Here is a 26,032-nt window from a genome sequence, read left to right on the forward strand (position 1 = left end):
TAAAACAGGTTTAGCATTTTGTTGTATTGGAAAAGTATACATTAAATATGAATGAATTGTTCATTTTCTAAACCTAAGAAAGTACGAGTATAGAATGAAAAGTATTATGTTTTTAAGTTTTTGGGATTATAAGAAACACTTAGAGCCTGGCAAGGTGACTCAAGGCTGTAATCCCAGCACTTTGGGAAGCCGAGGCAGGTGAATCACCTGAGGTCAGGAGTTCGAGACCAGCCTGGCCAATATAGTGAACTCCTGTCCCTAATAAAATTACAAAAATTTGCTGGGCATTTGTGGGACATGCCTGTAATTCCAGCTACTTAGGAGGCTGAGGCAGGAGACTCATTTGAACCCAGGAGGCAGAGGTTGCAGTGAGGCAAGATGGTGCCACTGTACTCCAGCCTCGGTGACAGAGACTCCGTCTCAAAAAAAGAAAAAAAAAAAGAAACAATATTGTTCCAAAAATGTTACCTCCTAGAAGTTTTTTTTTTTTTTTTTTAATTTATGAAAAGGATGCTATAGACTCTAGTTAAGTCTGAAAAGATTAACTTTTCTTTGCAGGAGTATCAGTAACATGACCCAATTATATGTCATAAAATACAAAACTAAAAGAAATTTATGTAATTCATAAAAATATAAAAAAATACTTGGCGTGAGGGGCATGAGTATATTATTTTCTATACTTTTTAAAGTTTTTTTTCCTCCACTTGGGTTTTTTTTTTTTTCTTTTTTGAGATGGAGTTTCGCTTTTGTTACCCAGGCTGGAGTGCAATGGCGCGATCTCGGCTCACCGCAACCTCCGCCTCCTGGGTTCAGGCAATTCTCCTGCCTCAGCCTCCTGAGTAGCTAGGATTACAGGCACGCGCCACCATGTCCAGCTAATTTTTTGTATTTTTTGTAGAGACGGGGTTTCACTATGTTGACCAGGATGGTCTCGATCTCTTGACCTCGTGATCCACCCGCCTCGGCCTCCCAAAGTCCTGGGATTACAGGCGTGAGCCACCGCACCCAGCCCTCCACTTGGGTTTTACTTTGTTAAAATCATCATATAAATGCTGGATTATCTATAAATATATTACAGGTACACAAACATATATGTCTTCATGTGTGCTTTAGGCATGTCAAATAAATTAACATTACTTCACTGTAATATTAATGAATGCATTTTACTATTCACAATTTAAAGGACTGAATATCATTCAATCACATGAAAATTTTAAACATTTTTTGCATTTCGTTTTAAATTTTCTCTTACTAAAGAACAGCAATGGCACATACCCAACAGAGGAGAATTTTGAAAACTCTAACAAAATTATATGTGATCTTATCCTAACCTAGCAATGCTAATTCTAGAAATTTACCCTGAACCTACACTTTAATAAGTACCAAATAATATTTTCATAAGGTTTTCTTATGAAACCTTAGAAACTCATAAGCTTTCTAATTTTTTTAATTTTATTTATGATCGTTTTTTGTAAAAGATAAAAAACACAAATAACCATAGGGGACTATTGGATAATGGCTCATTTTCAAATGAGTTACAGTATAAGGACAAAGACAAGTGCAAAAAAAACCTAAAACTGCAATCAGAAGTAAAATTATATTACTACTGTTTTAATAACTTTGAAGTTATTTATGTGTTATAACATTCAACAAGTAAATCTAATGTTTCTAGCATCCAAGTTATTTCAAGATAAGAGAAAAGAAACATAACTATGAAAAAACGAAAGTTAAAGGAAAGAATCCTATTCAAATGTAAAGTGTCAATAGGAACTTGTAATTTGCTAACTGAAGAATATTTTCTTGTTTTGCCCACTGAAAAACTATAAACCTTTCAAGCTTATAGGCATAGCTTTCAATAGTCATGAAACAGAGGAGGTGGGTGGATATGTTAAACAATACTACAGTCAACAATCAGACAAAATCCAAATGAGCAATATTCTGTAAAACAACTTATATAGTACCCTTAAAAAAAAGATGCTATTAAAAATGGGGGGACTATCTTGATTAAAGATACTAAACAGATGTGACAACATATGCACTGCATATGTATGTGTGTGTGTGTGTGTGTATATATATATATATATGGTGAAGTAGCTAGAGAGGGAGAGAAGTTCAGAAGCAACTATGGCGACTCTTAATTACTGAATCTAGGTGCTGTGATTTCAGTGCCCATCTCCTTCAAATCTCATGCTGAAATTTGACTCCCAATTGGAGATGGGGCTTAATGGGAGAATGGGAGGTGTTTGGGTCATGAGAGAGATCTCTCATTAAAAGATTAATGCCCTCCCTGGGGGTGAATGTGTTCTCACTTTTTGAGTTCCTGAGAGAGCAGGCACCTCCCCACTGACTCTCTTGCTTCCTCTCCGGTAGTGAGTGACTTGTCTGCACACACTGGCTCCCTTTCCATTTCTGCCATGAGTGGAAGTAGGTTGAGACTTTCACCAGATGCCCAATCTTCCAGCTTGCATAATCTCGAGTGAAATAAACCTTTTTTTAAAAATAAATAAATACGTTACTCAGTCTCAGGTGTTCCTTTTGAGCCATGCAAAATGGACTAAGATACTAGGTGAAGGCTATGCAGGTGTTTTTCTGTATCTTAAAAGTTTTCTCAAGGAAGGGAATGGTTTCCAAAGTTAAAAATATACAAAGATATTTAAATGGCATGGTAAGATGTAATGTGTGGTCCAGGACTAAATACTGGGTTGGGCAGTCCAGCAGTAAGTAACATGTATTTGAGGGACATTTGAGGAAATTTGAACAAGGATTCTATTAGATATGATGAAAACTTCTGACATGAACAGGAGAGGTTACTACTGGGAAAAAAATGACATTAATAAAGTGAAAAACAGAATGTACTATGTGGTTCTTTTTTTAATTAAAAAAAATAAGTGTGAATACAGAAGCTTGGTATAGTGATGATCTCTGGTTTGTAGGAATGTACCAGATTAATTCCTTATTTTTCCTTATCTCTTTTTGTTATTTTTTACAATGAACATATGTATTTTTATAAGAATAAAATTTTTCAAAGTAGAAATATATTATTTAGAAAAGAAAACTCATCACTGCTAAAATGAATATGAAATTATTTGTACAATGTATTTGCTTTCGTTTCAAGACCTACTTTCTTACAAAATAAAATAACTTGGAAAATTTTGTGGTAACAAAGAATTTAATGACAATTTTGTTTCTAAAATATAATTATTAAAAATAAATATTAAATATTGGAGAATTTTTCTTTTAATTTGACAATATATTGAATGCATGATACTTTAAAGCCCAAGAAGATTAATCTATATTGTAACTGATTCTCCTAGTTTATAATATCCCCAAAGTGGTGAATCATAAAAAGGAATCTTATCTTTCAATTTATTATTTTCACTACAATGTAGTCACAGGAAGCCATTTGTTCTCATTAGGTGAACTTTACTATTTTCTTGCAGTTGTCTTCATGTTCTACTTGCTTAAAATGACACAGATTTATTAACTTTTTTGTCCACTTTACATTACAAATACTAGAGTATTAAAACTTTTGTGGAAAGAGAAATGTTAGTATCATATATTTTCATTGCATGTGTGTCTCTGAATGTATTCAGGCTATTATGGTATTTTTTCCCTTCATTGTACTATTTTAAAATTAAAAAATGATTCTGGGTTAGACTTTCATTAAATATATGTTAGGAGCCTTAAAATGCACAGAAAAACAGAATTCCAGATTTCTAAAATGTATAAAATAACATAAAAATATATTCTCTCTGTCTTTCACATTCATTCAACTAGTATTTCTATAATAGATTGTGAATGCTAGGCATCTTCTTAATCTTCAATTCTTAGTCTTAAGCATTTTGTGGATTTTTTTTTTTAAGAAAATGGTTGGCAATAACGTATCTGCCTCTGTGTGTAATACACAGTTAAAGTCCTGAGGTTCCTTTTATCACAAGGTATTTCACCCCTATTCATTTTTACAGTCATGTAAAAGAGAGAGAAAGACTGAGAAGGGGAGTGCGGGGGAGGGGAGAGAGATTCCAAACACTGAGATTGTAGCAGTGAATACCAAGCATACACCACCAGACAAATTTTTTGTCTTCATAAACCTCATATTCTAGTGAATGAAGGTAAAGAAGTAAATAAGAGAATTTCATACCGTGTTAAGAACATAAAGGAGATAAACAGAAAGATGAGATTAAGAGAAACCAGGTGAAAGGAAGGAGCCACTGCCTAGAAAAGAGCCATCAAGGATGATGGTTCTGCCAATGTTGCATTTGAGCTGGAACTTGAGTGATGGGTCACATTCACAGAACTAGAACAAGCATGGTGACAGGGAAAATCATACTATCAAGAGCATTCACCTCTTAATCCTGCTGAGTGCTTGAGGATTTCCTCTGTTGCTTTTGGTCTTGTTGTGTTATATTTAGACTCTACATATTCTAATCTATATATCACCACAGATAAATTTGCAGAAAATAAAAAACGCAAACACGCAGCTTACATCGTGTTGTATTTCTAATTTGGAATACACACACACACACACACACACACAAAACACACATATTGAATGGCTCACTAAGGTGTATAGGATAGAATCCACACTCCTTGATCTAGCATCCATGGCTGCTAAAATTGTACCCTTTCCTATTTATGCAATTCAAAAACCTACTGTTTTCAAACTAAAACCTTTTATTCCATCTACACTGATTCATTACAAATTGTTGTTTATTTTCTAAGATTTTAGGTTTCATTTTAACCATTTCATCTGGAATACCTCTGCCCCACATTATATCTCTATTTTAAGCCAAGCTCCAATTTCATATCCTTGATTGGGTGATGCAAATAAGGAGTGATTTCTCTTTCTGTAGAACTCATTCAGCAGTTATCTGTTGTATTTAACCTACTTTCATGTTACGGTTACCAGTCCTATATAATGTTGCCAGTTCCCTATATTAGTATGTATAGGTCCTATTTATTATAATTTACCATGTTTGTAGTATGGCTCATCTTTTCCTATATTCATTTATATCACTAACTACAATTTTACATTCTTGGGAGCAGATGTCATATTCTATATTTCTTGGAATTTATAGTACTTTTCATATATATTACCAGCACAAAATGAAGTCTCTTTTTGTAAAAAGAGCAAAATATTTTGAAATGTCTTATATTTCCTATCACTTAAAATTGCAGTAAAGTTTAGAGATTAAAATATAACAAGATAATAATAAGATAATAATTGTGGCAGATTAACAAAATTCTGTTGAAGCTTTGTGTTTAGTACTTTGCATGGTGACTATGGATTACAAAAATACCAGGACAGCCACAAGAGACTTATGTAGTGCTTTATTATTTAATTTTCTTGCAGTTTTTGTTTTTTAAGCTGGGGAATACATAAAGAAAAAAGTTGATTAAAACTTGTTTTTGTACTCTAATTATAAAACCAAGGAAATGAAAAAAATGCTAATTAATCTCCCTTCTTTCATCTCATGTTTGGTAGTAGAGCGTATTTAACTGGAAGCTGGGAGCTTATAAGCATTACCAATATACTTGTTACAAATATTAAGAGCAATTTTTGGTTGAGAAAATCATAAATAGAACCGTTTTATGTTGGTGTGTGTTAAAAGTGTTTAAACATTTTAAATATTCATATTAAGTAAAATTTCATTTTATTTTATTGATTTCATTCATTTCTTTTTGTTTTCTTCTTTTCAAGGCCCTGTGGAATCCTACATACACTGAAGGTTTATTTAAACCAGTACATATTTCAACTTAGGTTAAATCATTATTTGACAATAAGAAATGCATCACTAATCTGTGACATGCAAAATATTTAGTAAAATCAATTTTTTCATCATTTCATATTTTGTGTGTAATATAGAAATATTTTCATTTCAAATAGTTCACACTTTTTGCATTTGCAAAAATTGTAAATACTGATGAATTAAGATTCAACAAACATATGTCTGCTTTATTCTCATTGTATTTTTAAAACAAAAATAGATTTTTGTTTAAAAATTATTTCTATATGCATATATTCTGAAATGTAATATTCCACTTGGCAGTAAGTATTTTTTCTTAACTCTTCTCATCCATGTCATTGGTCTCCCTGGTATAGTCTTAATTTAATTTCATCACATATTCTATGTACATTAGATAAGTTTGAAAACAATGCCTTTAGTGTCTTCCATCTTAGTAGGACAGTTCCTACTGAAGAACAAAATATCTACACTCTTCTTTCTTTTGCATCAAGACCAAAAGATGAAAGCAGTGTGTCTTTAAATAGAATAAATAATGAAGAGTCTTATTCATAACACCTGTTTAGATCCCTAAGTAGTTGAGGACTATTTATTGGAAATTAACCTCATATTTAAGAGAGTCTCCTGAATGTATCATAAAAGGATATCTGTGCCTGGACTTGACATTGCTTCCTGATTTCTGTGTGTCATGTTTGTTGCCTTTATTACAGGTCACTTTAATTATCAAGTGACCAGGTGGCTACAAGGCACTCCTGAATGTTGTAGTTTACTGCAAGGATAGGTGACAGAGATAGACAGCCCAAAAGAATGGCTCAATGTTGTGGGCAGGGTTCAGGGCAATAGAAAAGCCATAGAACCAAGAAGAAGAAAGCCTGTTTTACTAAGCGTTCTCTGTGTCATACAAACAGACAATGAAGTAATCATGGTTAATGGTGGTAACCATTATAAATATGTTATGAAACTACTTAAATTATTTCAATCTTTATGTAACATATATTATGAATCATAAATGCTGGATGTAAAACATGGTATTAAAATAAAAATTATAAATATATTTATTTACACAAAACGGTGTGTTTGCCCTTGTTGATTTTGCCCCTTAAAACATCCTCTGTGATCTAAAATACAAAAACTTTTTTGTTTTTCTAAGTTTTCTAGAGTTCCATCTTTTATCCTTTTCTTATCTCTTTCTTTGTATTGTCTTATTTTATATTTGAAACCTTTAAATGTAGATAATGCAAAACTCCATCCCCTTAAATTAAAGCACTCCCCTTGTAAAGATTTTTATCTACATGAATGGTCAATACCATATTATCTTGAAGAAGCAAGAATTCAATTGAAGATCTTTTGACCAGGATACCAAGACAAAATAATTTGTATTAGCAACTGGAGTAAGTCAGTAAAGAAATGTACATTTTTTTCTGCAAAAGCTATCTGGCAGAAGCTTTAACTACAGACAAGAAAAGGTCACCTGTTTCAAAAGGTACAATTTTATAATTTCTGTTTAATACCAGCAAAACACTATATTTACTTCTCCCTTCCTTCCCTCCCTCCCTTTCTTCTTTCCTTCCTTTATTTCTTTTCTCTCCTCCTCTTCCGTCCCCTTCTCTTTCTTTCTCCTTTTATTCTTAGGTTGTAGTGGAAACAATTCTAAATATACGGCAGTGAACATGTTTACACATCAATAATTTTATTTTCAAGGGGAAACATTTTCAGACTTTCTCACAGTGTTCATTATATAATTTGTCCATTAAATTCTTAAAATGTTTTATAAATATTTGATTACATTAAAAGTGAAATTAAAATAGGGATTAATGGGGATGTTGTTTTTATTTTTAGAAAAATGTGTTAGTGTTGTAATTTTTGTGCTATATTACAAGATGTAACAAAATTATGGTTGATAATTATTTCCCAAAGGAGGGTCAAGAGATATCAGCATTTATTGATTAAAGAACATTATTTTCTACTATTATGCCAGCATGCTTGTCCAAAGTGCTCTCACAGTTATTAATCCAAAATACAAGATTGAGCAAACTTGTCTTCATCTTTCAAATAAGAAAGTAAAATTTGAAGAGGTCGAGTAACTTTCTGAAATTCATATAACTTTTCTAATAAAAGACAAAGCCATAGATTGTTCTCAGATGCTCCAGATCAAAAGTCACGGTTTTGTTTTGTTTTCCTGATTTCAAAATGTTGGTGGGTTGTAGAATTGCAGAACTAAATACAATGTATGCATTGACTACATATGCAAACATATAATTTTATATTATGTATACATTATATTATTAAGCTTGAATTTTGAAGTACTCTTTATAAACTAGGGGTAATCACAATGATAAACATTTATTATGTGAATGCCACCTACTTTGACTAAGGTGTAAAATGTATGAGTTAAGGTAATTATTTTATAAGAATGAGAATTATTTATACAAATATAGAGAAATACATGGAAGGAAAGCTGTGGACCCTTTTGCTAGGTACTTCAGTTACTATGGACATATTTTTATTTATGTTTTAAATCATTCTGACAATTTAATTTGACCTACCAAGTTTTAGAATGTAGGCAATCACCATTAACTCTTGTTTATTACATACAGCTATGTTTTAAATGATTTTTTAATGAAACCCTAAAGTAATATGTTATTATATGTATGTTACTATATCATATACATTTGATTTTATTGTGACACACATAAAAACGTCCTTGAAGTTATCTAAATTGTATCATTTTTCTTAGTTACCTAAATTTAATATTGTTTTAAATATTTGTTTCTTTATAAAACAAAATGTACTTTCTTTTTCATATTTAACTTGCAACTAGAAGCTGAAATCCCCAGATTTAACAAAGAGATGCTTTCTTGTTGCACTTTGGGCTTACTTCTCCTTGTAGTACTCTCCAAATACAGTTATATACTACTTTTACTTTCTCATATGTTATCACTCTCTCTAAAACAAATCTCTATCTTACCTGGCACTTTTTTAGGTAATCACCAGTATTTTATGCTGGCACCTGGAAAAAGAAACAGTCACACTAACTCATTTTCAAACATGTCAATTTCATCTGCTATCTTTACTTGAAACAAGTCTACATGTCAATGAATTGACTGATGTATATATCCCCCATTGGGGGAAAGAGAAAACTATTCTTGTTGGTGTTAATAAGCATTAAGAGTTGTTAGAATATCCTGTCTTCCAACTGACATCTGTTGGATATCTGAATTTGCATAGTGGAGAAGAATACCATAGGCTATAAATGGGGTAAAGGAGAGATATGTAAGCTTGTTATTTTATCTTTTACACCAAATCATACTTTTTGAATCTATATATTAGTACTCTCTTGCTTCTTTTCTGTGAAAACATTTTTCTATCTTTCTATTTTCTTCTGATTTTTGTATGGGGATGTACATACAAGAAATCGATGAACAAGTGTCTGAAATGATAATAAAATATTTTCTGGCTACTTTCTTACTCTCTAAAAGCTGTTTGCCTCCTTAATTTGTAAAGTTGTGGTTACATTATATATGGGCACACACACACTTATATAGGAAATGAGAATTTCCTCATTTAAAAGCTATCTTTTTTTTTTTTTTTAAAAAAAAAAAAAAAGGAAACTTGATACGGAGGAGAAAATATGTAGGTAGCATAAGTATTCTTTGGGAAGAAAGGGCAAGTTTCCTAACTCCCAGAAAGAAAACTGGCAGGTGAATGCTAATTTGATCCTGACAGAAAAAAACAATTATTGCAGCAAGGGTAAAAAGATTGCTTCTTTCCTCTAAGATGTATCTTAGATGTTTTAACTCTCCTTTAAAAAATTATATATACATAAACTATATAATTATATATATTTATATATAATTTCATATATATTTATATTATATAAATTATATATGTAAAAGATCATATATATATATATATATATATATGTATGTATGTATATAAAAGATAAAGGAAGTATTCCCTCACCCCTGTAAGGGAGAACAGCTACTAACTTAAACTTTGATGAACAGCCTGGAAGGCATATGTACTAATAAATTTTGAATATAATGGTTGGGAAGAGGGAATGAATGTCCTGCCATCATGCATAGGCTCTCAGAAAACTTTCTTCTTAATGAGACTGGCAAGATTCCTGACCTGAGAAGAAATTTCTGTGTACCTGTTTACTAAAGTTACCAGAGTAAGCTTGAAAGAACGAGTAACTTTGTTTGGCAAGAAATATGCTACGCAGATTTTAATTTTCTTTACCTCATGGTTCACATATTCCTTAGGAAGTTACTGTGTTAATATAGGTTTAGGGTTCAATTTATATTTCTAGTACAATTTTTATAGAATGTTATTTTGTGATTTATGAATTTGAGCTAATGACCATCTGACAGCCATTCAGTTGTAGCTACATTAATTTTAAGAATAAGATCCTGAAAATTCATAACTAACCACTTGCAAACTACCTTATCCATTTCAGTAATGCTATGCAACAGGAGTAAAACTTTATGCAATATACTAATAAACACATACTCGAAAAGAGAGAGAGAGAGAAAGACATGGAGACAGAGACAGAAAGGGGGTAATATTGTTCTGTCACCCAGACTGTAGGGCAGTGGCGCAATCATGGCTCACTGCAGCCTCAACCTCCTGGCCTCAAGAAACCCTCCAGGCTCAGCCTCCAGAATAGTGGGACAACAGATGTGCGCCACTGGGCCAGGCTAATTTTTAACATTTTTTGTGGAGATGGGGTCTCACTATGTTGCCTAGGCTGGTCTCAAACTCCTGGCCTCAAAGCAGCCTCCTGCCTCAGTCTCCCAAAGTGCTGGGATTACGGGCATGAGCCACTGCCCCCAGCTTGTTACTATTTTTTATCAGAAGGTAAACTTTAGAAAACAAGTAACCAATTCATATTGATTTAAAATCAAGTGAAAAATATCTAGTAGAATGCTATGTATCCATTGAAAACTTATTGTTGGTTATTAATGAAAAAAAAATCAACATCTGATGAGTTAAAACAAAAGATTAAATTGTCAAATTAAACTTATTCCAATCAAATATCTTACCCCAATATCAAGACTTACTATTCATTTCAAATGTACTGGCACTGAAGAACTCAGATGAAGCAGGAACAGGTCTGTGGTATAGAAGGCAGCTCTCCAAGACCTTTCATTCTACATTGAACATCCACTCTCTGATCCACAGTCATAGATCAGATCTTCAGGAGAAGGTTTTTGACATTACCTCACACAGCAGAGAGAGTGTTTTATTTATTAAACGTCTCTATTTTATATCCCAACATTGTGACATTTTCCAGGGTGCCATGCTCATAAATCCATAGATTCTAAGTTCATTTAGTCAAATAAGTCCTTAACCCAGGACATGGTGTAAACATTTCCCTATGTAAGGCCCCTTCTTCTACCAAATACTGTTGCATATTTACCTGAAGGACTAATTTACTTATTGACAAGAGATTAGAAGTTACCTTTTTTCTTTCTCATGAAGACAAATCAGTTGCTATAATTCCTTCTGCCCCACATGCTGTATCTCCACCATTCACTCTAAGCATGATATGCTCCATTGGCATGAATGGTAAATCTAATGTCTTGAATTTTTCATGTCTCTATCATTGTGAAGAAAATGTTTTATAGAAAATGTTTATCTGATTGAAACCACAGTTATTTTGGTTTCTCTTCCATGTTTTGAATGTTTTAAAACACAGTTGAAGTGAGCGATAGAAGAGATTGCTTTTCTTGCTGATTATGTTTCAGCAAACTCAGGAATTGCAATTCTGAAGGACAAAAACTTTAGTGATTTAACTGGGAAAAAAACTAAAAGTCAATTTTTTTTTTCTGGATGTGTGTCATATACTACAGAAATAAAAATTTAAATGTATATATAATATTTTAAATTAGAGGTATCTTTTTAAAATTATTTTTCCATTTGCTATTTATGCAGAATTACTCTTGCTAGAATAACACATACAGCTAATTGGAATGGATCATGTTCATTCTTTATTATGTGTCTTTCTTTCAGTTATACTATAGACCTCATTACATATTTCATTGAATATAATTGCCTTGTCTGAAAATATTTCAGATGTTGTTTTGTTTAATGAGTTATAAAATCTGTATTGTTTCATATTTCATTTTATTTTACTTGGTGTGTATCAGAAATACATGACAATTCCTGTAAGAGAAAACACATAAGAAAGCCTGAATACACTATTTACAGCCTGATTTATCTGTTCTCCTGCGTTTCCCCAAACAGACTGTGTTATTTCTACCCTCCAGTCTCAGCACCTTTAGTGCCCAAACTTATAATGCTATTTATTCTTGCCTAGCTTGTTTGTATGAAAAGAAAACCAAGTTCCATATGCTTCTCCCCACCCCAACATATTTCCTAACTTCTCCATGCATCATTGAACTCCATCTTCTCTAAATCACTCTGAAGTTTAATAATGGTTAACAATTTTTACTGTATGTCAGGTGTTCTTCTAAAAGTTTTACATATTTTAAATATTTTGATCCTCACAAAAGCTATGAAGTAGCTACTCTATATGATATCCTTTCAAAAGAAAGGAAACTGAAATATAGAGACGTTAATAACTTGCCCACAAATGCATGACTAGTATTATTAGCAATCAAGTATTCTGCTCAATAGGGAAATATCACATATACATCACCTTGGGTATGCCACTTTTCAAAAAATAGATAAACTAAAATTTTAATAGGATAACTTTTTGTCTTTGGTTTTTATAATTACAATTAAGAGTGATACTAATAATTATAGAAAGTAATATAATGCTACTATTATAAGCATGAGCAAATACAAGATACTGTAATTCCTCAAAGAGAATAATGACTAATGTTTATTAGGTACTGCTGTGCCAAGCAACGTTCTAAGTGCTCTATTATGTGTGTGTGTATATATATATATTTTTTCTTTTCTTTCTTTCTTTTTTTAATGAGAGAAAGAAAGAAAGAGAAAGAAAAAGGGATAGAGAGAACAGGATTCTTGCTGTATTGCCTGGGCTGGAATGCAATCTAAAAATAGGTATTAAAAACCTCTTTTATGCCGATAATTGCACTTAACAATGGAGACAGGAAGGAATAAGGGAAGAAAATAACAAACAGCCAACCACTATTTCATTTAAGTCTGTGAAATGCTATGCAAATGCTGAAGAGTGATTTACTTCCAATTATGTGGTCACTTTCAAAATAGGTGTAATGTGATACTGAGAAAAATGTATGTTCTGTGGACCTGGGGTGAAGACTTCTATAAATATTCACTGAGTTTACTTGTTCCAGGTCTGAGTTCTAATCATAGATGTCCCTGTTAATTTTCTATCTTGTTGATCCATCGAATATTAACAATGTGGTGTCAAAGTCTCCCACTATTATTGTGCGGGAGTCCAGGTCTCTTTGTAAGTCATTAAGAACTTGTCTTATGTATCTGGGTGCTCCTATATTGAGTGCATATATATTTATAATCATTAACTCCTGTTGTTGCATTGATCCTTTTACCATTATGTAATGTCCTTCTTTGTTTCTTTTAGTCTTTGTTACTATTAAAGTCTATTTTGTGAGAAATGAAAGTTACAACTCCTGTTTGTTTTGTTTTTTCTTTTTTTTTGCTCTCCATTTAATTGGTGAATCTTCCTCCATCTCTTTGTTTTGAGACTTTGTATGTCGTTACTTTTGAAATAGATCTGGATACAGCGTACTGATGGGTTTTGACTTTTTATTTAATTTACCTGTCTGTGTCTTTGATTGGAGCATTTAATCCATTTAAATTTAGAATTAATATTAATATTTGTGAGTTCAATATTGTCATTTAATGCTAGCTGGTTATTTTGCCCATTAGTTGATGTAGATTCTTCATTATAAAGATACTCTTTATGTTTTGGTAAGTTTTTGGGATGACTGATACTGGTCGTTCCTTTCTGTTTGTAGTGCTTCTTTCAGAAGCTCTTGTAAAGCAGGCCTGGTGGTGATGAAATCTCTGAGTGTTTGCTTGTTTGCAAAAAAATTTCTTTTTCCTTCGCTTATAAAGCTTAGTTTGGCGGGATATGACATTCTGGGTTGAAAATTCTTTTCTTTGAGGATATTGAATATTGACCCCCACTCTCTTCTAGTTTGTAGGGTTTCTGGTGAGAGGTCTGCTGTGAGTCTGATAGGCTTCCCTTTATGGGTAACATGACCTTTCTCTCTAGCTGCTCTTAGAATTTTCTCCTTTATTTCAACCCTAGTGAATCTAGCGATTATGTGTCTTGGAGTTGCTCTACTTGAGAAGTATCTTTGTGGTGTTCTCTGGATTAGCTGGAGTTGAGTATCATCCTGCCTTACTAGATTAGGAAAGTTTTCCTGAATAATATCCTGAAGAATATTTTCCAACTTGGATTCATTCTCTTCATGACATTCAGGTATACCTATCAATAGTAAATTAGGTCTTTTCACATAGTCCCATATTTCTTGGAGACTTAGTTCATTCCTTTTTACTCTTTCTTCTCTAATCTTGTCTTCTCGTTTCATTTCATTAAGTTGGTCTTCGACCTCTGATATCCTTTCTTCTGCTTGATCAATTCGACTGTTAAAACCTGTGCATACTTCATGGAGTTCTCGTATTGTATTCTTCAGTTCCATTAATTCACTTATATTCCTCTCTAAATTGTCTATTCTCATTAGGATTTCATCAAACCTTTTTTCAAAGTTCTTAGTTTCTTTACATTGGGCTAGAACATGTTCTTTTAGCTCACTAAAGTTCCTTATTATCCACTTTCTGAAGCCTAAATCTGTTAATGGAACACACTCGTTCTCCATCAGGCCTTGTTCTCTTGTTGATGAGGAACTGTGATCACCTATAGAAGGAGAGGCATTCTGATCTTGGGTATTCTCAGCCTTTTTACACTGGTTTCTTCCCTTCATTGTGAGTTCATCCACCTGTCGTCTTTGTAATTGCCTCCTTTCAAATTAGGTCTCTGAGTGGACATCCAACTTGTTGATTCCCAGCGCCGAAATCTGAGCAACCCACTGCGCCAGCCAAAACAGCGGCATCAAGATCCCTGGTGCTTTTCTGCCTGGGAATCTCCAGTCTGGCTTCCCTCTTGAGTCCCTTCTTCAGTCAGGTAAATGGGCGACTCTGCCTTCCCGGAGCTCCAAACATCGATCAGTCCCGTTTACTCTGCACCAAGAACCACCACGCTGGGGCACCGGCAAAACCACGACACCGGCCACAAGTCACCCTGGCAACCCGTGGGGCTCCTCAGCTGGGAATCTTCCGGTCCATGGGTAACAAAAATTCGTCTGAAAGTGTGGTGTCCCCTCGTTCTGTGCGTTTTCTCTGGGAGCTACAATCCTGAGCTGCTAGTGATCAGCCATCTTGGATCTCTCTCCTATTATGTATATTTGACTTATGCAATCTTTAAAACAACAGCAAACCCAAGAAAGATTGTATTGTTATTCTCAATTTACAGAGGAGGCTGGGCACGGTGGCTCACACCTATAAACCTAGCACTTTGGGAGGCCAAGGCATGTGGATCACTTGAGATTAGGAGTTTGAGACTAGCCTGGCCAACATGGTAAAAACTTGTCTGTACTAAAAATACAAAAATTAGCCAGGCATAGTGCAGGATGCCTCTAATCCAAACTACTCTGGAGGCTGAGGCAGGAGAATTGATAGAACCTGGAAGGCAGAGGTTACAGTGAGCCCAGATTATGCCACTGCACTCCAGTTTGAAGGCAAAACTCCATCTCAAAAAAAAAAAAAAGAAAGAAAGAAAAGAAAAATTATAAAGGAGTAAATAATGACATAGAAAGGTGCCATGAAATTCTTAAGGCTATTCATGTCAAACAAGTGGTGACATAACTGGAATGTAAATATAAGCAGTCTTGATTTCAGATTTTAACACTCTTTACCTACCCCTAACCTGTATCCAAACCTTACCCACAGCACAGAATGAACTATATCCATATCAGTCCGAGTAGGCTAGATGGTGCTGCAGAAACAACAATTCCCAAATATTAGTAGTGACTCATAATCAAATACGGATTTCTTGCTTATGCTATATATCTATTGCTGTTCAGCAGGCAAGACTTCTCCATGTTCTCTCACTCAGACTCAGGCTGGTGGAACAATCCTCTGTTATGTTGCAGTCTCAGAGGGAAAAAGGAATGTCTCAGATTGTACAACAGGTCTTATATTTCCACCCAGAAGCAACATGTAATACTTCTACTCGTATTTCATTGATCAAAACAAAGCAAGTCACATGATGACAGCTAACTCACTCCAGGGAGCAAGGAAGAGCAAATCAACGTATGCCTAGAAGTGGGGAAACGAAACTTAACCAGCAAACAGCACCAGTGCCTACTGTTTTGTCTGTTTTTCTATGAATTAATCTCGTCTTAATGAAAATATAAAAAGTATCATTTGGTAAATATGCTACATTACTGACACAAAAAACCTTGGATTCCATCACATTTTCCAGAAAAACGTAATTAATCTTTTAAGCTATAATTGAATATTTTTCCTCAATATATCATGTGTACATAAAGCTATCTCAATTTTTAGTATCTGACTTAAACATATTATTTACACCATATTCTCCAGCTCTGTTTCAGTGGCTCAACTGGATTTTCCAGTATTTATATATTTTTAAAAATATTTCTACTTGTAATCAGTGTATTATCTACTGAATTGTCTAGAATTTGTTGATGTTACTACAGTCCTATCCCAGCTTATTTTAACTATTAAAACAATCATACTTGATGATATATAATCTAACCATTATTATACTTGTCAGAATTAATTCACGGTGATAGTGTTATTTCAACAACACTTTTTAGTCACTTATCTCTTTACAACCTATTATGAAGCACATTTTTTCCTTTGCAAGTATCTCTAGAGACTGTAAGTGACAAGTATAATATCTTAAATGTATGAACAAAAATGACTTTCTTGTTCCCAAACAATATGCTTTGCTTGATCCAGAAATAGATAATTTGCATCAGCTGAAAAAATAGGTATCACGTAATTTTTTTCTCCTTGCCAATTTAATGGTAAACCTTCCCATATCATCTCCTAAATAATGTGTTATATTTTCAACCTTAAAGATATAAAAATATGATCATCTTTAATTCCCACATTACCCAATTTACATTCATACATAATTAGAAAATTTTCTACTGGAATTTTAGTTCATAAACAAAGTAAGCTGCATCTTTCTGCCTTTTTTTCAGTGTTGAGTGTCAGGTGAAATCCTTGGTACTATTTTTTTTCAATCTATAATGAATTTGTGAATTCCTACTATAGTAGTTGATTTAAATGATTTTCATTATACAACAATAGTTGCATAGACATTCATTATATCAAGATGGTGGTTAGCGTTACCCAAAACCTATTGTTTAACTTTAAGTATAATCCAAATATAAATGTATATATAAATAAATATATATGAAATTAGTGTCTTCATTTTTCAGACAATAGTTTCCAATTCATTTTCAAAACATAGAAAATAATTAAGTTGGAAGAGAACATTAATCAGAGTCTTAGAGATATATATCTTCTTTTTTCTCAATTTTTTTTCTTTTTTTTTCTATTTTATAACACATAAGCTGAAAACAAAGATTTATAAATATGAGAAGCGTTACGAGGCCATGTTTTATTGTCACAATTTAAAATATTATCAAAAGAATTTTTTAATTAATATACAAATTATGAGAAGATATCAGTTCTCACAGTTTGGCAATAATTTTCTAAGTTTTATAGCTTCTGAAATTTTAAGCATTTATATACATCATAAAATTGCATGTTTATATGCATTCTTTTGCATTATAAAAAATAGAAATAGGTAAAATATTCACACTGTTAGGTTCAGTGTAATTTTATTCTCAGCCAGACTTTTCTAGGAAATTATAATTCACATGAATTCACATGATTTTTTGTTTAATTATGTATTCAGGAAATGTCTACTAAAAACTTAGTGTGTTGAGTCCTGAGGCTATAAAACCGTATAACACCATGTACTGACCAACCACAGATAAATAGAATCTAACAGGATAGGCATAATCACAGTGCTTTTTAATGTTGTTATAATTAGCATGACAAAAATATGTCTGATGTGACTTGTGATAATTTCATGAGTATAATGTATTTTACCACAATTCAAAGTTACCTTTCAACTTATTGAATTTAGGATTATCTTATAAATTTGTATAGAGAAAGAGATGCTATTATATTTAGTACCTCATAAGTATCAGACACAGATATACTTGGTGCTTTTTGATATGTTCTGTTTACTCTTCTGCTTCCTTTTATTAATTTGTATATGAAAAAGACACATTCAGTGTCTGTTTATATGAGCAATCTGCTGCATAGCAACCCAATTTAATCCTTTCAGTTCCATCAAACATTTAATAATTACCCTTAAGAAGGATAAAACCATCATAAAGTATGGCTAGATGATATAAAAACACATTAAAAAGTAAATATTTAACTTGAAAAAATATCATATCAGGCTGGCAAAACATTTAACTTCTAAAAAATCAGAACAAAATACTGTAAATAGGAATGGGTAGGGTGTGTCACAATGATTTTGTTGTCACTACAGTGAGTCATGGGGCAACACTACCTAAGAATTCATTTGTTAGTTAAATGCCTATCTGGAGTTATAGGTTTTGTTTTCATGCGCTATGTTAGGAAAACTAATCATTACAATGCAAGTAAAATAAGTGCTGTGTCCTTCATACATTCATTCATTTGACAAACTATGTATTGAGCAACTGTTGTGTGCCAGGAACTTGTGTTGTTTCTGGTCATACACAGTAAACAAAATAACTATTATTCCTATCCTATGGCATTTACATCTCATGTAATACCTATAACAACACTAAATAGCAGACTCTAGAATTATCCCTACTGTTCAGATGAACATATAGAGCATTTAAAGCTCATTTAATACCCATAACAACTCTAAGTAACAGGCACTAGAATTATCCTTACTGTATAGATGAACATAGGCCTAAAAATGATGAAAACAAAATAAAACAACTTGCCTGCTATCACCGTAAGTTCTATATGTTCCTTGTGTTAGTCTGACAACAGAGACCAAGCCCTTTACTTTCATACCACACCTCTCTACCCGGTATGGTGATAGGAGTGATTATCTGTATCTGAAAAGTGCAAAAAGGGAGGAATGCTTTTGTTACATTGCCAGGCAAATGAAGATGGAGATGTGCAAGAAGAACCACAGTTATCTAAACTGGACTACACGCTAGATCCCAATTAAAACAACATGTTAATAAAAAGAGAAAGTAAAGTTGAAAAGTCAATAGACATCCTTGATAACATTTTGATGGCTATATATTATAGATTGATGTTTATAAAAAAATTAATGAGTTTGAATTTTATTTGATCATATAGCTTCTATATTTCTGAGCCATTACACTGAGATCTTTTAAATTTAACTTTTTTTTCCCTGAGATTAAATAAACGTGATGGAGACTGAGATGTACTTTTATTAGTAAATACATCTGCTGTTGAAGACCTGAATAAACAAAGAACAAAACTGAATTATGGTGCTACAACCTAATATCATCACCTACTAATCAAATATAGGAACTCTTAAAATAAAACACACACACACACACACACACACACACACACACACACACACGTTGAATTCCCACAGCTCTAGCTATCTGTGAGAAAGAGAGGAAGGAAATAATCTCTGTTTTCTCTACAGGCTTTTGTATAACTGTAGTGCCAAGAGGCATATAGTTACAGCCTTTTAACAAGCATATATGGCAATTAAAAACAGCAAGATTTCAGCCTGGTTGTCTTGGGTATAGAGATAACCACTTTTGCTGACTCCAGGGTATTCTTGAAAACAGTATGATTGTACTATGGAGTCTCTATTTGTTTATCCTACATGTAATTGAAGCAGAGCTAACATGCTACTCTCATGCTCTCTTTTGCCCTATATTTTTAGGGGGACCCATATGCTATATTTCTAAGTTCCACAAATATCTTTCTCATAGCTAATCACAAACTAGTGAGATATTTTATCATTGACTTTCACTGAGAAATTGTTTATTGAGCGCTAGGTGCCTGGTATATGCACTTTTATAAGCAAAGTTAAAGGGAGTATTAAACTAGAAATTTTACTTAGCATTGGTAGAGATTACGAGGATAAATAAAATTTATTTCACTAATAAATCCCTCTGTATGAGTTCTCAGGAGCATAAACGTCATGAATCCTGTGGCTCAACACTTCACATCCAAAGGTTATTGAGCCAGTGACTCATCTCTCAAGGCTCTGGATTTGTTTACTTATTTAGCAAGGTATAGAAGAAAATGACAGCTTGCCCTTAACACAGAGCTTTTTCTCTAGTACTCTTGTCCAAGAAGAGGTAATAAAATTTACTTTAAAAAAATTACTCAGTACCTGACTAATTTATCAAGGAATTCCATTGAGAAGAGAACTCTTTGGGTTATAAAAAGGAAGGCAAATGTTGAGAAGGGCATCACTCCCTTGTTCAATAGAGAATGTGTCAAAAAGTAAGGGAAATTTTTTCAGTTACTTTTCTTCCTTTCATAAATGTCTCATGAGACAGAAAGAATACTGCAAGTTGAGGTATTCTTAAATATAAATTTCCATAAATTCTACTATTTGCAACATATTCTGTAGAAGGATCACAAGGTTTTGTCAGAAGTCCAACATGATGAAAATTTTATGAAGTACGTTTGTAAATATTAATGAAGAGATGTTATCAAAAACTACATTTTGTTAATGTTTAACATATACTGCAAAGAGAAATAGAATTTGATGTCCAATTTCCTAAAGACACATTTAAAGACTTTCAGTGAGCATAGATAATTGTGATTTGTTTTGAATGCTTCTAAATTATTTAAGTCTGGCTTTCATAATTGCAAGCAGAAAGTTGTATTTTTCTAAGGAAAAGATACGGAGTTGATTAGGTGATTATCACACATGAACACTAATATTTTAGGTTAATACTCATAGTAGACTAATTCTCTAGAGATTTTCTGAATGTTAATTTTACAAACGAACACACACACACACACACACGTTGCTTTTCTCACTTTTACTATCATGAATAGGGATAAAATACTAACAGTCAATTTGGGGAGGGATATTAAGAAAAACTAAAACTTATATTATGAGAAAAATTCACCAGTAAAGTCACCTTTAATGGAGGCATACATGCATACATCAAAGGAGACAATTAAATGCTTTTTCTGTTGATTTAGTAGGAAAACATTTATTAGAAGACAGCAAAGCAAATATGTAAAAAAAAAAAAATCAAGTCAAACTATATGACAGGAGAGGTAGAAAAAAATAATATTTAGGTAACCCATGTTAATCCTTTTTGTTACCATGTTTAGAGCAGCATTATTCAATCAGAGGCATTTTTGCCCCCCAGGGAACATTGGGCAATACCTGGAGATAGTTTTGGATGCCACACCTCAGATGCTACTGAAAAGCAGTGAGAAGAGGCCAGGTATGCTACTTAATATCCTGCAATGCACAAGACAGCTCCTCTCAGCCAAGAATTATCCTGCCTACCACGTTAATATTGCCACTTTGAAACCCTGCTCTAGAAAGTCACTGTTAACAATGTTGAAATCTTGATTGGTAACATGAAAATGTTTTGTAGCACTTTTCAGGTAAATAAAAAACCGGACCTGTTTACTATCTCATAGAATTTCTTTTTGCCTGAGGAAGCATTGTAATGTCACAGTCTTAGACATTTGATTTCCTACAACTGGCCCGGGACTGAGTCTCTATTACTCAAGATAATAGCCTGTCATATTCCCCAAGGTTAGCGCTGTACAGTTCTGTTTTCAGTCCCTCACTTTCCTGTGATAAGGTTTGACCAAGCTACCTAGGAAAATAAATTTAAATCATAGACTGTTTTTCCATGTACTTCTGCCCACTCCCACTTGGCTCCAGAAGATCCTATTTACTGAATTCTAGAAACACCCTTCAGACTCACACAGAAATCTAATAATGATCCAGAGTTATAAGTTCCACACCCCCAAGTTTAAATTTAAAGACCATAGAAAAATTATCTAAATAATTTCTGTTTTTATTGTCCTTCTTTTATCTTAACCTTTAATATTTTGGGGCACATTTATATTATTTTTCTGTTTAAAGGATTTTCAGAACAACTTTAGTGAAATATGCGTTTTGACATCCATGTGTTATGTTCATATACAATTTTGTCATCTAGTTAACCTTTATTGTTATAGTTACAAAACAAAACAAAAAGTGTCCAGTATATTATTGGCAAAGTTCTGATATAAATCAGAAAATTATAATAGAAATCAAGGTGATCATCTTAGAGCATCAGGGAAAAAGTTCTTTCAACTTTAATTTTAGGAAAGCAATTCTCGTTTAAAGTAGTATTTTTATTGATTTTTTTTTATTTTAACAAACATAAATTTGGCAAAATAAAAATGTTCTGTTTTACAATGAAACTTTTCTTACTAGCAGTGTTTATTCAGTAAATATTTATTGATCATTTAATATTGTCAAGGCAATTACATATTTAGTCTAGAAATGTTTTAGATATACAGTTATTTTGAAATAATTGGAAGCTAAATAAATATGAAGGTAGAGGATCAAACTTTATTTCACCTCCATTCATTTCAATATATAAATATACCTATACATTCCTGCGTCAATATATGATTAATATAGTTAAATATAAACATTCTTTATTTTTTATCTTTTGGATATGTGCGTATATTTACACTTAGGTGTTTATACTTTTTACAAGTAAATGTGCAGATGCATGTAGAGAATTTTGTATTGATTCACATTTTTTTGAACTTGACTGAATAATTTAATCCATAGAATAGGTTTTGGTGAGTAATTTGTATCTGCAAACCCTCAAACAAGAAAGAACAAACTGTGTATGTGTGTGTGTGTGTGTGTGTGTGTGTGTGTGTGCATTACTATTTTTTATTTTTTTATTTATTTACTGATTTTGGAGATGAAGTCTTGCTCTGTCACCAGGCTGGAGTGCAGTGGCACCTCGACTCACTGCAACCTCTGACTCCCTGGTTCAAGTGATTCTCCTACCTCTGCCTCTCGAGTAGCTGGGATTACAGGCACACACCACCATGCCCAGCTGATTTTTTGTGTCTTTAATAGAGACAGGGTTTCACCATGTTGGCAAGGATGGTCTCGATCTCCTGACCTCGTGATCTCCCTGCCTCGGCCTCTCAAAGTACTGGGATTACAGGCATGAGCCACTTCACCCAGACACAACAAACTATTTTTAAAAATCTCTTACCATATTATAAATCCACATAACTTTTCCAATAGTCTTCTTAGCAATAACAGAAAATTAAAAAGCTCAGTAGAGTTGTCATAGCAGAAGAGGTTATTAAATTTTTCTTCAATTACATTCTGTGTTGCTTCTCAGAAAAGTAGCATACAGCTTCTACAATTGGATTGCATGCTTACCAATTTGGTAAATGCTTGTTGATTTTTACTGATAAATACTTTCATTTAAGTAACTCATGATTTTTATAGCATTTTTCTTTAAAGAAATAATTTATAGGCCCCATTGGAAAGCAAATACATTCTACAATATTTTGTTTATTATCAGTTCCTTCCTATGTGACTACATGAAACAAAATTTGTATGCTATATTTACAGTATGAAATAGAAAATATATTTTGCATGCCTCAAAGTGAAAGGACTCTGGCAATAATAATACAATTTCTATATTTATTCCCTCTCTCCAAAACATTTCATTATAACAAGAACATTTTAGTAGTTAACATTTTTATTTGTGTTGAATTTTGCCAATTAATGAGCCAATTTTATAATTCAATTCAGTTTTTATTTACACTTAAATTATAGTTTACTTAATTTATATAAATTACTTAATTAAATAAATACTTATTTATTTCATGAAAGGTGATTGTATTAGTGAATCACAAGAATCTGAAGGAATTCTTAACATAGTTCTCATCTCAAGTAACTGATAAACTAACGTTAGTTTAATATTATTCAATGGTAGTTCACACACGAACTAACACAGTAAATAGTGCTTTCAGCTTCCACTTAGTGTAGGATTGAATAAAACATGTGCTGAATGAAAACAAATGATGCATAGGAAGTATTAATCTCTGTAACTATTTCTCTATAAATCCTACTGAAGCAAGTTTCAACTAGGGAAACTGTGATGGCTTTGAAATTAGTTTTTATGTGTTGAGGGCATGTAGTCAATTCACTAAAAAAATAATGATTACCAAGAGATAAAATGGTTGATTTTGGTTAAAACAACTTCTCTAACTTCTCTCTTTATACATACCCACTTAGCTATTGCCACACTGGCTTTGATTCTTCTATATGCATGTGCACCCTAGCTTCAGGGCTCTGATCTTTCTGCCTGGAATTATCTTCCACCAGAAAATTTTATGCTTAGTGCTTCACCTCCTCAAGTCTTTCATGGCCCAAATAAGATTGTAAATATTTATCTCACATTATCTATTTCCCTTCCTTCGTTAATATTTCTCCTTAGCACTTGTTACCATCGAATGTATTCGTGTTCTATGTATTTATTCTGCTTTCCCATTTGAATATAAGCTCAAGGAAGGCAGGAATTTTAATCTATATTTTTTTCATTGCTACACCCTGCACTTAGAAGAACAGCTGGTCCCAAGAAGTCACTCAGTAAATACCCTGTGAATAAGGATGTCAGATGCTTGTAATGCACAAGGCCATGCCACTTTTCAGGAGTGCTACACCTGTGTTGCTTTTAATCCTTGCATAAGAGCTGGAAAATTAGTCCTAAGAGACTGCAGCAGGCAAGCATTAGCTCACAAAAATAAGGCAAATCAACTGAAGGAAAGTGGACCAATGAGTATAAATATGCTGCAACTGCAAGTCACCTTAAATCAAAGTCCTAATAGTAAACACTCCCTCACACTGCTTCCCAACCTTTTCATGTTGTGCTACACATAGATAGTGATAATATTTAAGTAGTATATTGGAGTAAACAAACAAAGCTGTTTGTGGCCAGAGGATGTTGCCCCAGGACATCCCACTCCAAGCATTTCATCACGCTTAAAATCTAAAACCCTTACTCTGATTTACAACTTAAATAATCTGACTCCTGACTGCCTGTCCAACTTCGAAAGATGATCTTATTCTTCTTGCCCTTATGCACATGCCTCACTTCTATTACTGAAACAAATTATGTCCTGTCTTGGGGTATTTGCACTAGCATTTCCTTCCTGTGAAAGGCTTCTCCTTCTTACTGCCATTCTACTTACTCATAATTCAGATCGTAACTTAAATGTGTCCTGCTCTGAAAGACTATTCCTTACCATCCAATCTAAAGAAGCCAACCTAAAATAGATACTCTCTCACACATCATGCAACTGTAATGTTCTGCACAAGATTTACTAACATCTAATATTTTTCTTGTGTATTAATATTGATGCATTTGTTTATTCTGTGTCTCTCTGGGCCTGAGAGAAAGAATCTCTCACTTCTTCACTGCAAGATGTGTAGCACCTAGAACAGTGCCTGACATATCATAAGTGTTTAGTAAATATTTACTTAAAGTGAGTAAAATTAATTTCCATAAATAAAAATGTGTTTAACGCTATTGCCAAGTGCTTTAAAATTTTTCAAAAGATAAAAAATGATTTTTAAATAATTTCAATGAAATAAAAACCTACAGAAGTATTATTATACAGTGGTTTCAGGTCAGATTTGGGCTTAAGAAGAACCTACTAACTATTATCTGGGAAAACTTACTTAACCTGCAAATCCTCTATTTCTTCATATAAAAAAATATTGCAGGATATCTAAGACATAGGATTTTTCTAAGAATAAAATTAAATACTATGTATGAAATACTATGTGGATGGCGTGAGTAGGTAAGAAAATATCTTGAACATGTCCCTAGTGCTGGAGGGACACTATTCAGACAGGCATCTAAAATAATTCAAGTTTTAAATTCACTTACCTATCCATTAATCCATTTAATAAAAGTTGAAAAACTTCTGTTTCTTGGAAAGATGCTGTACATGAGATATAGAGAGAAGAATTTGTATTAATTTTCAAAATTAGGTTTCTTATGCAAATAAGCAATTAACAGACACTTTAAGAAGTGCTATATTACTGGTTTATACAATAATTTCCCAGGAAGTATGGATGCAGAACTCCATCTGATATATATTTATATATTTATATATTTTTAGGAGACAGTGTTTTAACTCTGTAACTAAGACTGGAGTGCAGTGACCTTATCACAGCTCAC

General features: G+C 32.9%; 1 protein-coding gene across 4 annotated transcripts in view; it reads left to right on the forward strand.

Annotated features, from left to right (window-relative positions):
- CCSER1 (coiled-coil serine rich protein 1) overlaps positions 1–26,032 on the forward strand; it is a 1,355,695-nt gene that overhangs the window by 746,958 nt on the left and 582,705 nt on the right. Inside the window, exon 10 of one of the 4 annotated variants that reach the window (XM_012437740.2) lies at positions 5,702–6,813. The exons of the other annotated variants lie outside the window; for them this stretch is intronic. Within the exon in view, the coding sequence (XP_012293163.2) occupies positions 5,702–5,761 (60 nt within the window). The 3' untranslated portion in view covers positions 5,762–6,813. Of the gene's footprint in view, positions 1–5,701; positions 6,814–26,032 lie in introns of those variants that run through there. 4 annotated transcript variants of the gene reach the window in all.

The sequence above is a fragment of the Aotus nancymaae genome, unplaced genomic scaffold, assembly GCF_030222135.1.
Source record: "Aotus nancymaae isolate 86718 unplaced genomic scaffold, 86718_ANA_hifiasm-v0.15.2.pri h1tg000006l, whole genome shotgun sequence".
NCBI lineage: Eukaryota > Metazoa > Chordata > Mammalia > Primates > Aotidae > Aotus > Aotus nancymaae.